The 14,757-nt window shown below is 42.6% G+C and overlaps 1 protein-coding gene across 1 annotated transcript in view; it reads right to left on the reverse strand.

Moving 5' to 3' along the window:
* malrd1 (MAM and LDL receptor class A domain containing 1) overlaps window positions 1-14,516 on the reverse strand; it is a 261,497-nt gene extending 246,981 nt beyond the window's left edge. The window contains exons 1-4 of the mRNA XM_078427721.1: window positions 14,478-14,516; window positions 9,858-10,015; window positions 8,489-8,581; window positions 309-516 (exon numbers count right to left, since the gene is read on the reverse strand). Coding sequence (XP_078283847.1) covers window positions 309-516; window positions 8,489-8,581; window positions 9,858-10,015; window positions 14,478-14,505 — 487 coding nt within the window. The 5' untranslated portion in view covers window positions 14,506-14,516. The remainder of the gene's footprint in view (window positions 1-308; window positions 517-8,488; window positions 8,582-9,857; window positions 10,016-14,477) is intronic.
* Between the last annotated feature and the right edge of the window lie 241 nt (window positions 14,517-14,757).

The following is a 14,757-nucleotide window of genomic DNA, read 5'->3' on the forward strand; positions in this document are numbered from 1 at the left end:
TTCCCCCAAGATCCCTTCCTCTGGCTTCACAATTTTCTTGTCTTCCCTCCATATAAGCCTTTTTTCTTTTCACCTCTGACCTTTGTCCACCCATCAATGTTCCCACACCTGTATCCACCTATCACTTGACAAACCTTGCCCTGCCCCCACCGCTTTCCTCAGCTTTCTGCCCCTTACTAGAATTAGACCGAAAGAGGATCCAGACCCAAAATGTCATCTATCCATGTTCTCTGGAGATGCTGCCTGAACCTCTGAGTTACTCCAGCACTTTGTGTCTTTATCTGAACAAGGAACTCTGCAAGACCTACAGCAGGCTGGTGCATCTTCATCTGCTCCTTCGCAGCAGTCGTTCTGGAAGTCACAGACTGAACTGAGTGGAATACAGTGCCCATTTCCGCAGGTGAACGCTGAAGGTGAGCAAGGTTCAGCCAAATATTCCCTTTCACACTCATGAAATCGTAAGCTGTCCAGGGCCAAGAAGCCCGATCTGCTTTGAACAGAGGCTACAAATGTAACCTGCAGAAACACAAGGAGAGTAATAAATTCATTCAGACATGATTACTTTAATCGGTAACTGAAAAATGAATAATCATTGAAAGATCGGAAAAAAAACCCCAATAACATGTAACATTAGGCCCATAGGAATTGCTTAACCCATTACAAATAGCACTATTTTCTGATCTTTTTGGAATATAATTAGCAATCAATCGAGGAATTAAAGTATGAAAGTCCATGGCACTCCTACTGTAAGTGCAGTGAATATTTACCAGAGTGCCTGATAACTGGAGCACAAACTAATATGTCCAGTATATGATTTCCCCCATGAGGGTCTTAGATTGTTAAATCTTAAGATACATATGAATCTAATTTCTTCCTTTTTTAATTTCTAAATGTGTTTGCATACATTACAAAGGATGTACATATGTTGCACATACTAAGAATGTGCTGATTCTGGAAAGGGTCAAAAGGAGGTTTACGAGAATGATCCCAGAAATGAATGGGTTAACATATGAGAGTTTGATGGCACTGGGCTGTATTCACTGGAGTTTAGAAGAATGAGGGGGGACCCAATTGAAATGTACAGAATAGTGAAAGACCTGGATAAAGTGGATGTGGAGATGATGTTTCCCCATAGTGGAGGAGTCTAGGACTAGAGGTTAGCCTCAGAATTAACGAAAATTCCTTTGGGAAGGAGATTTCTTTAATCAGAGGGTGGTGAATCTGTGGAATTCTTTGCCACAGAAGGCTGTGAAGGCCAAGTCAGTGGATATTTTGAAGGTAGAGATAGATAGATTCTTGATTAGTACGGGTGTCAGGGATTATGGGGATAAGGTAGGAGAATGGGGTTAGGAGGGAGAGATAGATCAGCCATGATTGAATGGCGGAGTAGACTTGTTGGGCCGAATGGCCTTATTCTGCTCCTATCACCTATGACCTTACGATACACCGCATAGCGCAGCAACATCCCATTCATTATATGGATGAAGGAATCACAGTAATGGGACAACCAAGTTTTCAATATCCATATCATCCTGAGTGCACCGTCAGTATCACCAAATCAAAATGTTGAAACTGAGAATCAAATGCAACCTTGGGACTGTCAATACAACAAAGACGAGCAGCTGATGACAAAGACTTTGTCAAGTTAACCCAGAAACGGAAATAAATGTAACCTTGGTAACATCACCCACATCCCAAGAATAAAGATTATCAGCCGTATCCCAAGAACAAATAACATGTCAGAAACAATGATGTGCTGACAATGTAATTCAGTCACAGCTTAAAAAAATACATGGCCCATGTTTCAATTCTGGAGAGGTTCTGCATTTATTTTTATTATTAATCAACCCCACAGGCTGGATTTGTTAACCAGATGTTCCACCGTGTGGTCTCTGTCCAAATCCTAAATTCATTTTAACCTGCTGTGGAACCATGGTGCACTCAAGTACTGCTGGCCTCCATTATGTGGTACTTCCTCAACCATGAACAGGCCTCAATCAGTGATTCAGTCAGAGAGTTGTAAATCTGTGGAATTCTCTGCCTCAGAAGGCAGTGGAGGCCAATTCTCTGAATGCATTCAAGAGAGAGCTAGATAGAGCTCTTAAGGATAGCGGAGTCAGCGGGTATGGGGAGAAGGCAGGAATGGTGTACTGATTGAGAATGATCAGCCATGATCACATTGAATGGCGGTGCTGGCTCGAAGGGCCGAATGGCCTCCTCCTGCACCTATTGTCTATTGTCTTTGAGTCCTCAGGTATTGGAACCTAAGGCCATGTCCCACTCCTACTCCAATGAGTTTTAGTTTCACATCCCTGACAAAGGCATTTTTTACTGTTTTAAATTACTCTAACATCCAAATACATTTGTTCAGAGATTAAATTGATTAAATGAATAAAAAGGCAAAAATAATGATTCATGAAAAATAATATGTTTATTTAAATTATATTATGCTCCATTTAACGAATCAAAAATCAAACTTAGAGTGTATAAATGAAACATGATTAAACATATTTTCAAGTGAAGAATGGCTAAGCCCATTCAAATAAAAGGAATTGTCCCATAGACCAGCCATAATATTGAGTGGCTCTTGGTGTGTGGCACGTTCTGGATTCACCACTGGTTAGTGGTGATTGCAGCATTGAGGCAAGAGTAGAGACATGCCAGCAACTGATAGCCAGCGTGTTCCCCAACTCTGAGCTGCAGTGTGCAGATGCAGACTACTGGTGCATTGAAATGACAGAGCGCAGAGAGTTGGACTCCCTTTTGGACAACCACAGCAAAGCACGATCATGCTTTCAGCTGCCAAAGCACGTTATTATAATCCTTTTGATCCTATTGCTATAACTACCACACAAATATTGCACAAGTTGGGGTAGTGCCCGACTGTATAATTGAAAAAAAAACGTATTTCCTCCAACAGTCTTGTTCCATGGGGCATTTTCCAAAGTTTAAATGGATTAGCAGAAAAAAAGAAATCACACCTTCTAAGTTTTTAAAGGATCATGCTCATTCTTTAGCGCAAAAAGTTTGAAAATAATCATCCCTCAATATTTGATAAATTTATAATGTCATAAACAGATGCCAAACAATATAAATGCAGCAAGCCTGTTTCAAGATATGGAAATTTAGAACCTGGACTGCTGTGACCTGGACCTACTACCACACCCATATGTGTTTCCTCAACACTAATTAGGCTGAAGGGCCTCAATCCAAAATCCCTTCTTTCTCGTCCTTCCACAGATGCTCCTCAACGTATGTCTACTTTGAAGAAGTTCTCCTCCTCTCTTGGGCCTGAAGAAGGGCTCCGATCTGAAATGGCGCCTATCCATGTTCTTTAACGATGTTGCCTGGCTTGCTCAGTTACTCCAATATTTTGTGCCTTTCCTTGATAAACCAGCATCTGCAGTTCCTTGTTTCTACTTCCACAGATGCTACCTGACCCACTGAATTGCTCCAGTACTCTATGTTTTATGCAAGATTTAGAAGATTCAGCAGGACAGTCAGCAACTGAGACAAAATAAAAATTTAGTGATATTCCTTTTTCTTCAGAATATGGTAATCATTTAACAAAGATTTGCAAGATACCACAATTGGATGTTATATTTTAAAGAAGAACTTTAATCTAAGTGAAACAATATCTTGTCAGAAAACGTTTACAATTCTGCTTCTTCCAACTGGGGTTAATAACTAGATAAACTCTATTTTATGCTGATGCTCTTTGTCCGTCAAGCCTGAATATTTGAAATTGGCAATTTTAGCTGCTTTTCTCACTGGTGCAAACAAATATTAGGAATACCGTTAGCCACATTTTAACATAGTAACCATGTTGGCTGGTGCAAAAAGTGTTAATTAAGAAGAAGCTCATGCATGATAGCGGAAGTGGCGGCGCCTAACGGCTGCGGCTCGCTAGCAGTCTGTTCGTCTTTTTTCCTTTTTTTTGTTGTGTGTCGGTGTTGGGATGGGTTTTTTTTTTTTTTGGTTGTGTATGTGTGGGGGGTGGTGGTGTGGTGGGGGGGGTGGGGGAAACCTTTCTCTTTTAGGTCTCTTCCTCACGGCGCGGGGTGCGGCTCGGCCGCGGGGCCTAACATCGCTCGGTGCGGCTCGGCCGCTGGACTTAACAGTGCCCAGTGCGGCTTGGCTGCTGGACTTAATAGTGCCCGGTGCGGCTCGGCCGCGGGACTTTTCATCGCCCGGTGCAGCTCGGCCGCGGGACTTTACATCGCTGGTGCGGTTCGGCCGCTGGACTTAACAGTGCCCGGTGCGGCTCGGCCGCGGGGCCTAACATCGCCCGGTGCGGCTCGGCCGCGGGACTTTTCATCGCTGGTGCGGCTCGGCCGCGGGACTTAACATCGCCCGGTGCGGCTCGGCCGCGGGGCTTTACATCGCTGGTGCGGCTCGGCCGCGGGACTTTTCATTGCTGGTGCGGCTTGGCCGCTGGACTTAACATCGCCCGGTGCGGCTCAGCCGCGGGACTTAGCTGCGCAAGGCTCGGTCGCGGGGCCTTCCATCGCCCGGCTCGGCCGCGAGACGTTTCAGCGCCCGGTGCGACTCGGCTGCGGGGACTTCCACCCCCTTGCGGGGACTGTGCGGGTCGGTCGGGGACGAGCTGTCTGTCCGTGGGCGTGGGGAAGAGAGTGGAAGTTTTGTTGCCTCCATCACAGTGAGGGGGTGTTTGGAGTCACTGTGATGGACGTTTGTGTTGGGGTTATGTGTCTTGTGTTCTTTTTTGTGTGACTGCTATGTAGTTTCGTTCGGTACCTTGGTACCAAATGACAAATAAAGCTCTGTTGAATCTTAAAATTGCTGCTTGGACTGCAGGTGGAGATGAGAATTATTTCACAATTAGGAAGAGTGCAGTTTTGAAAAAACATCTATGACTACTCATTATCAAATGATGACCTCGGACCTCATTTACACTGTATTAGTTGTACGGGTTTGAAATTGGCACCAAATTGTTCAAGATTGGCAGGAGGTTGTGGTGGAGTTTGAGTGAGCGGTACAGTACGAAATGGCTACACATTAAATCTGCACTGCAAGTGTTTCCATTGGCACCTTCATTAAAACACTTTAAAAAAAATGGAATCAAAGTTTCTGGAATCTTTTTGTGAAAATGGACGTCCCCACACTTTGCTTGACAATCAACAAGTCATGGCATTAGCAAATAGCAAGGACCCTGGAGCACTACAATGTAAAAGGCACATTAGCTGTTTGATCGATTAGTTGCTGGTTTGTATATTTAACATTGGTTAACACCTGGGTATTTATCAAACCAACCCAATATTGAACTGCTGGGTCTGTGGCGCTGTGAAACAGCAGCTCTACCAGCTGCGGCATTCTGTCATCCACAGGTTCTGTGCCGCTCACACCTCTCTGTGGAAAGGAATTCTGCTTTCTCTATTTTGATCAAGACTTCAAATCATGAGCTGCTATTGAGTAACAAAGGGAGACTCCCATGGATATAATTCGCAAGTCCTGTTAAGAATACATCGACAACTGCGTTGACACATAGAAGGAGACATATATGACAATTAACAGACTGCTGACATTCTCATAGCAGTGCTACTGCAGCTGACATCACTGCAGAGCAGCTTTGCAATGTGACTCTAAGGAAAATATCCAGATACTTGGTCAATTGCTCTGCAAAACTGAAGGACTAGTTCTAACACCCATGTGGAGCGGAAGAAAATGTCAGAGGAGGAGAAAGAAGTGAATAGAAATTTGCAAGAGCGAGTGGCAGAGATTTAAAAGACAACTAGACAAGTGCATGGGCAGGAAAGGTTTGTTGGGATATAGGGGAGGGACTGGCAAATGGGACTAGCTCGATGGCAAAAGACCAGTTGGGCCAAGAGCCTATTTCTGTGCTGGGTAACTTTATGACTCTCAGAGGAAAAGCACTGGCTACCAGAGGGTTTGCACGAAGATCAGGAAAATAATTCAAATCTTACCATTTCACCTGCAGGTTTTAACTCGAGTTAATTACACAATCTGGAATTGTGAATAAATGGATTGTTGATCCATCGGATTCTACAAAGCTCACTAGAATGGTCCAGCAAGTCATTCATGTTGTCATAAGCATCTTCTCAAACGCGATTAAGAATGGGAATGAAATGCTGGCTCATACCTCATTAAAGCATTATAATATAAGCAAAGTTGGCCCCTGGCAACTAGATCCCCCAGAGAGTGATGCAATCAAGAGTGCTTCATAAAAATAATTCTTCCAACCTTATCATTGCTGCACTAATTCCCACTATACGTCTACCTCCATTCAGTAGCGTCTCGTCGGTCTGAGACTAATTTACAATTACCTGCACCAATATCAAATTCAGAAATTAGGATTTAGATGTTCAGTCATGTATTTCAGTCATGTATTTTACATTTTTCTTAATGTCATCTGGTTAAATAGAGGGAGAAAACCCATCATTGAAAATGATGAAAAGACATAGCATGACTTTGAATCATGCACCTTTGTGTGCACAATGCTGTATGCATGGAGAATACTGGTCAAATGACGATGGCATGGAGCACTGAGCATGGTTGATGCAACACAGGAATGTACAAATGCAACTGGTAAAAACTCAGTATCCCTCCATAGAAAGCTGAAACCCGTGGAAGCACTACTTCGAAGACCAAACCTTAACTGAATTGCTATTGACGAGTCTGCCAAAAAATTAATTGATGAATTTAGTTCTCATGCCATGACAGAAATGATTATTTAGCATTTTACAATTCAGAGCTTCCATCGTTTTGGGGATGGTGCAGGGCTGCTCTGACAATAGACAATAGGTGCAGGAGTAGGCCATTCGGCTCTTCGAGCCAGCACCGCCATTCAATGTGATCATGGCTGATCATTCTCATTCTCTGTCCACCTCTTCTCCCACAGGACCTAGATCAGTGAATCCTGACTATTTTCCAGGAGAGCTGTCCCCACCCTGATAGTTCAGGATCAAAAGTGCAATGATATTCAGAGCCTTCATTTTCTGTGCTTCAGATATCACAACACACTGCTACGAGGTCACTGTATCCGAAAGGGCTCACTGGATATTTATAATATGCACTTGTACCATATAGGTCTTTTAGCATTTGGTGTATTCCATTATTCCAGAATAAACATAAGGACCAAAGGAACAGGACATCGAACCCTCAAATCTGCATCAATGTTAGATCATGGCTGCTCCTAACTTAGCTTCAATTAATTGTCTTGCTTCTATAACTCTAACAACCTCAGTTTAATATTTTCCAATTGAACTTGACAGAACAGCTTTTTGGGGAATATAATAATAATAATAATAATATTTTATTTATATAGCGCTTTTCATATACTCAAAGACGCTTTACAGAGATTTTGAGAACATAGGGAAATTAATAAATAGATAAATAAGTAAATAAATAAATGAACAGAGAAAGGAGACAGTAGGTGAGGTGACCTTCAGTGGTTGAAGGCAGTACTGAACAGGTGAGACTTCAGCGATGTTTTGAATGTGGTGAGTGTGGGGGAGTCTCTAACGGTTTGGGGTAGTGAGTTCCATAGGGTGGGAGCAGCGATGGAGAAAGCCCTGTCCCCCCAGGATCTGAGTTTAGTCCGGATGTGGGGGGATAGGAGATTGGCAGCGGCAGAGCGGAGGGTGCAGGTGGGAGTGTGCCTGTGGAGGAGGTCGGTCAGGTAGGATGGGGCCAGGTTATGGAGGGCTTTGTAGGTTATGAGGAGGATTTTGTACTGGATTCTCTGGGGGATGGGGAGCCAGTGGAGTTTATAAAGGACGGGGGTGATATGGTCACGGATCGAGGTGTGTGTGAGTAGACGGGCAGCGGAGTTTTGAATGTATTGAAGTTTATTGATGATTTTTGAGGGTGCGCCATAGAGGAGGCTGTTGCAGTAGTCCAGACGGGAGGTGATGAAGGCGTGGATGAGGGTTTCTGCAGCTGTGGAGGAGAGGGATGGACGGAGACGGGCAATGTTTTTGAGAGCTTTTGACTTCCATTACGCTTTCTTGGAAGAAGTGCTCTCAGGCATAACCACTTAATGGTCAAGTTTCAAGTTTAAGGTTATGCTCTCCAATTCTGGCATCCTCCATTATAGGAAATGAATTTTCCACTCTCTATTATCCTAATCCAGAATCCTTGTTCCACTAAAGAGAATACTTCTGGTGCCAATACATACAAGTTGCATTTGAAGACTAATCCTTTCAGCTTAGGTGATTTTGCACATCGCCCCCTTCAAGGTCCATGTATACTTACTAATGTATAATGCCTAGGTCTAACCAAAGTTTTATATAACTGTGGGCTAGCTTTCCATCCTTCACATTTCCATTCCTTTGAGATATTGGATTCCAGTTGTTTCAAGTTTCACATCAATATGCTTCATGAAAGGGTATGAGTTACAAAGAAACAAGGACCTCCTCTTTTACACACAAGAAGACGGGATAAATTAAATGTACATTATTCAGCAACAATTTCAAAGTAAAAATGGAATTTGAATATCTAGGTCTACCTGAAAGTGAGGTAAACAAGGAGGCAGCCATACTTCCCCTTCGATCCATTGGTTGTCAGTTGGTGTCCATCCTTTCCACACGGTCGTTTCTCCCTGGGGTAATGGCAAGAAAATATTTGAAAACAACATCAAAGTAATGCAAACTTACTAAACATGGAAATTCTCCTGCTTTTTCCTTGCTCTGTTAGATCTGCTCTGTTAGTTTTGCTTTACAATATTTTCACACAAAAAAACTTAAAATAATAAATATCAAGAAATCTGCAGTGTAGTGGAAAAGATCGGACATTCATCAGTGCTCCAATTACACTTCCATGTAAGTTCCTCCATGTGCTATTTTGATATAAATATTACCCTATTCCTCTTTATTCACAAAGTGCTGAAGTAACTCAGCAGGTCAGGCAGCATCTCAGGAGAGAAGGAATGGGTGACGTTTCGGGTCGAGACCCTTCTTCAGACTGATGTCAGGGGGGCGGGACAAAGGAAGGATATAGGTGGAGACAGGAAGACAGTGGGAGATCTGGGAAGGGGAGGGGAAGAGAGGGACAGAGGAACTATCTAAAGTTGGAGAAGTCAATGTTCATACCACTGGGCTACAAGCTGCCGAGGCGAAATATGAGGTGCTGTTCCTCCAAATTCCGGTGGGCCTCACTATGGCACTGGAGGAGGCCCATGACAGAAAGGTCAGACTGGGAATGGGAGGGGGAGTTGAAGTGCTCAGCCACCGGGAGATCAAGTTGGTTAAGGCGGACTGAGCTTACTGACTATGCAGCTCATATCTTTGTTCAGAAGTGTCAAAGAATTATTATCACAGATTTATGATTTTTTTTATCAGTTTTCTAATTCTAATGGTCTGCTCTCAGAATAGTGCTGAGTGATATTATCTACCATAAAATTATATCCAATGTCACGTGTATAGCCAGTGTTTTAAACAGTGTATGAAAAACAAGTTTAACCTTTTTGGAAAATAATATATAGCCAAATATGTTTAGTTTAGTTCAGATATACAGGATGGAAACAGGCCATTAGGCCCATAGAATCCATGCCAACAATGATCACCTACTTTCCACTTTTTCACCCACTCCCTGCACACTAGGGGCACGTTTTTGGGATGTGGGAACAGACCGGAGCACCCAGAAGAAACCCACTTGGTCACAGGGAGAACGTGCAAACTCCACACTGACCTGATCCGAGGACAGGATCGAAGGCGGATCACTAGCACTGTAAGGTAGCAGCTTTACCAACCGTGGAAAGATAGGTTATGGGATATTGTGAGTTGGTGCGTGATAACATTTAGAAATGTTTGTCCATAGGCTACCCGTTTCCGAAACATTAGATTTACTTTTGTTCAATGGATAAAAAAATTCCTCACCTCCTTAGTTTGTAACAATACTGTCAGTACATTTCTGCCATCAATTTGATAGAAGAATTCTAATCGGCATTTCTGTCCTGAGTTGTGGTACATGGAACTATTAAGGAGAGCAGTTTGTGAAAATGTGATGTTGTTGGCCTCGACCCAGACATAATGACCTGCGCATGAAAATGAAGCAGCGTTTTACATTTAAATGAGAAAAAGAGGAGACAATACTGCTTTTAAAGCCACTTCAACATGCAAAATCAACGTTGTTGAAATTCTATCTGTAATCTTGCTTTCTGTCTCCAAGCCTTTATCTATACTCTGGATAGTTGGATATTCTTGATTAGTACAGGTGTCAGAGGTTACGGGGAGAAGGCAGGAGAATGGGGTTAGTTTGGGGAGATAATTCAGCCATGATTGACTGGCGGAGTAGATGATGGGCCGAATGGCCTAATTCTGCTCCTATCATTTATGATCTTATGGTACTATATCCATGCATTCTAGACATTACGACCAGGGAGATAGCAACTCATAGCACCAGCTAATTTGTCAAACTCCCTGTTAACCAACAACAATGTTGCAAAAATTGCCTGGAAATAACTGTGGATGGTAATAGTAAAAGGCTAATTAGAAATATCAGGACTTGGGTTTAGTAATCAGGAATGATGCGAACAGCTCGAATCCATGTTGTAGGAAATGAGGGAATGATTCTGTGCATTAAAGTGCAAGATGCTGGTTAAAAGCTATTCAGAATATCAATACCAACTCTGATGAAAAAGAGTGTTAATCTAATGGATTCTTTATTGGATAATTTCTCCCTGCATATTGTCACAAAATGTTAATAATGAGCCCCCTCTGAATTGTCATGAAATGTCCTTTGGTCTTTCTAAACATCCTCTTATTTATCCGATTACATAGTTCTTCAGGCAAAAAAAGTTACATTTAATAACCATAATTTACTTTTATCAATCACATGCTAACTACAAATGCAGATTTACAAATGCTTACTAAATCTCCAATTCTCACAACCTTTCCTCAACTCACTTTATGTAAATTGGTTTGTGGTTACTTAAGGGCCTGTCCCACTTAGGCGACTTTAAGGTGACTGCCGGCGACTAGGCTGTCGCCAAATGTTCGCCGAGGTGTCGTGGGCGTGATCGTGAGGAGTCTTCAAAGTATCGTAGCGGATCTCGGCGCGTCGTTGAGAAATTTTCCAGAGAGAAATTTCTCGGCGACAGCTGGCTTGTCGCCAGGTATCGTACTTTATTGCGGGCGCTGTCACATGCTGTCCCGGGTTTGCTAAGTTGTCGCAGATGCATTTAGAAGCACGTACCATTAAATTAAGTAAAGTCATTTGAAGATACCATAAAATACTTGTGTTTAACCAATTTATTTACCGTCAGGATATTTGACAGGTAGATTGAAGGCGACAGTTTGACGGTCAGGTAAGCGTGGGAATTTCGCGATGTTTATGGCCATCAGCGATTACTTTTAAAGTAGATTCCCAACCCAGATATGCAACCCAGAAACCCAATATGCATCTCCCGTACATTTTCAAAGAATGCCCACACGCTTTTCACAAAAATCCATTTAACCACGTTTAAAATTAAATTTCTTAATATGGCTATTAGTAAACTGGAAGTCAATCCAGTTTATGCCTTGTTACTGTGAAGCTTGGTTTCCAAGTAACCCGGGCAAGATGTTATATTTCAAAACTCAAGTAATTACAGACTTGTCAGTGATTTCAGCGAAAATTAGGATGCCGGAGAAGCATTGATAAGCGTGGGAATTTCGCAATGTTTCCGAAGACGGTGTAATCTCTTAGCCAGGTGCTAGTTTCACAAAAAAAGTAACTTGTATCGACCTGACTCGGCACTGTCGTGGTCATTGTCATAGAGTAAAAGAAAATTTTGGCGATCTGCTACAACTTTGACAGTGGCCGGCAGTCGCCTAAAAAATTGCCTAAGTGGGACAGGCCCTTTAGTTTATTGAACGCAATTTTTTTTTAGACATTTTTTAGCAAGTTACTGAACACTTAGAATTTCCATAAATGTAGTGTGAAGTTCCTACTATACTTCTCTTTACCGTAGGTTTGGTCACAGTTAAGTTATTGTTACTTTCTCTTTCTTGCATTGCGAATGGCGCAAGGTAGAATTGCCAATTTTTACCCACAAACTGAAATAGAGGATGTTTTATACAATGCACCAGAAGTAAGTTCTCCAAGACACTTTTATTAACCTACAATATATTTTCAAGACCTGCATTAGGAATCATTTTCTTGGCTATGACTATCACAGCAGGATCGTTCCGAGTCAGCATGGATTTACGAAGGGGAAATCGTGCTTGACTAATCTACTGGAATTTTTTGAGGATGTAACTAGGAAAATTGACAGGGGAGAGCCGGTGGATGTGATGTACCTCGACTTTCAGAAAGCCTTTGACAAGGTTCCACATAGGAGATTGGTGGGCAAAATTGGAGCACATGGTATTGGAGGTAGGGTACTGACATGGATAGAAAGTTGTTTGACAGACAGAAAGCAAAGAGTGGGGATAAATGGGTCCCTTTCAGAATGGCAGGCAGTGACTAGTGGGGTACCGCAAGGCTCGGTGTTGGGACCGCAGCTATTTACAATGCACATCAATGACTTGGATGAAGGGATTAAAAGTACCATTAGCAAATTTGCCGATGATACAAAGCTAGGTGGCAGTGTGAACTGTGAGGAAGATGCTATGAGGTTGCAGGGTGACTTGGACAGGTTGTGTGAGTGGGCGGATGCATGGCAGATGCAGTTTAATGTAGATAAGTCTGAGGTTATCCACTTTGATGGTAAGAATAGGAAGGCAGATTATTATCTGAATGGTGTCAAGTTAGGAAAAGGGGACGTACAACGTGATCTGGGTGTCTTAGTGCATCAGTCACTGAAAAGAAGCATGCAGGTACAACAGGCAGTGAAGAAAGCCAATGGAATGTTGGCCTTCATAACAAGAGGAGTTGAGTATGTAGGTTAATTGGCTGGGTAAATGTTAAAAAAAAATTGTCCCTAGTGGGTGTAGGATAGTGTTAATGTACGGGGATCGCTGGGCGGCACGGACTTGGAGGGCCGAAAAGGCCTGTTTCCGGCTGTATATATATGATATGATATGATATGATAGTATAGAAGCAAAGAGGTCCTTCTGCAGTTGTACAGGGCCCGAGTGAGACCGCACCTGGAGTACTGTGTGCAGTTTTGGTCTCCAAATTTGAGGAAGGATATTCTTGCTATTGAGTGCGTGCAGCGTAGGTTTACTAGGTTAATTCCTGGAATGGCGGGACTGTCATATGTTGAAAGACTGGAGCGACTAGGTTTGTATACACTGGAATTTAGAAGGATGAGAGGGGATCTTATCGAAACGTATAAAATTATTAAGGGGTTGGACACGTTAGAGGCAGGAAACATGTTTCCAATGTTGGGGGAGTCCAGAACCAGGGGCCACAGTTTAAGAATAAGGCGTAGGCCATTTAGAACAGAGATGAGGAAAAACTTCTTTAGTCAGAGAGTTGTGAATCTGTGGAATTCTCTGCCTCAGAGGGCAGTGGAGGCCAATTCTCTGAATACATTCAAGAGAGAGCTAGATAGAGCTCTTAAGGATAGCGGAGTCAGGGGGTATGGGGAGAAGGCAGGAACGGGGTACTGATTGAGAATGGTCAGCCATGATTACATTGAATGGCGGTGCTGGCTCGAAGGGCCGAATGGGCTTCTCCTGCACCTATTTTCTATTGTCTATTGTCTAAAAGAGAAAGATCAACAAAAGTTAATGGAATCACTTGCAGACTAAGAAGCACAAGGAAAACACAGAGACATTAACTAAACACTTCTTCATGAAAAAAGTCACAGTAAACCCCCTGAAAATAATGGAAGGCAGATCTGGAGTATTCAAGGGCCTAGAAGAAATTACAACTCGTAAGAATACAATATTAGTGATATTAACAGGGCTGTCAGCTGTTAAACTCCCAAGAGCCATGGCCTGTTGAATGATCCATCTGCACCTGTTTCTATTTCTTGTCCTCTTGTGTCTTATAGATCATCCAGTTTGTGACCTGGCTTCAATCTGCCAAGCAGCTCATTTGGGCTGAGGTTAGCAATGCTGCCTCATAGCTGTAGGAATCAGATTCAAGGCTAATTTTAGATGCTGCCTGTGTGGAGTTTGCATGTTCTCCCCTATGACCAAATAGGTTTCTTCCCTTTGCACTAGTTTTCTCCCACATGCCAATAACATGCTGGTGGGTTAACTGGCCTCTGTAAATTACCCCTTGGTGTTAATAGGTGCAAGGAGAGCTGCACAGTAAGAAAGGTTGGATGAGGGGATGTTGAAATAAAAAGGAAAAAATAAGTGGGGGAATGGAACTTATAAGTTCACTCTGAGAGCAGATACAAGGTTGAAACAAATGGCCTCTTTCTGTGCCATGAGAACACATGAAAAGAGATTATGCATGATCAGAAAGCCTACCTGAAGCCCTTATAACCTGCAGAGCTCGGTACACATGAAAATAATAAATTTAAACCTCAATATTGTGAAGCAATGAACAGAATTATTACTTTGTATCTGCTCTCAGAGTTACTTAATACTTGTATGGTGACAGTTAACTTGATTTACCCAATGAAGAGTCTGTGCTGTGATCCATCGGTGGGGCAGTATTTGTGCCAGAACTATTGCCAGTTTGAATACGCTGCCATGCCACAAAATTGTGTTTCTCTTCGGAGTGCCATCCGCATAGATCAGATTCAAAATCACAAGCTGAATCTAAAGCAAAAGTGGAGATGGGGGAAATCAAATAAAATGCACATGCACGAAAATCAGGGCGAATCTATTCTTGCTAATTACTGCTTAAAGTACTCGAGATACGACAGATAAATTATACTTTCATGAGAACTGA

The sequence above is a fragment of the Rhinoraja longicauda genome, chromosome 2 (genome assembly GCF_053455715.1).
Source record: "Rhinoraja longicauda isolate Sanriku21f chromosome 2, sRhiLon1.1, whole genome shotgun sequence".
Classification (NCBI taxonomy): domain Eukaryota; kingdom Metazoa; phylum Chordata; class Chondrichthyes; order Rajiformes; family Arhynchobatidae; genus Rhinoraja; species Rhinoraja longicauda.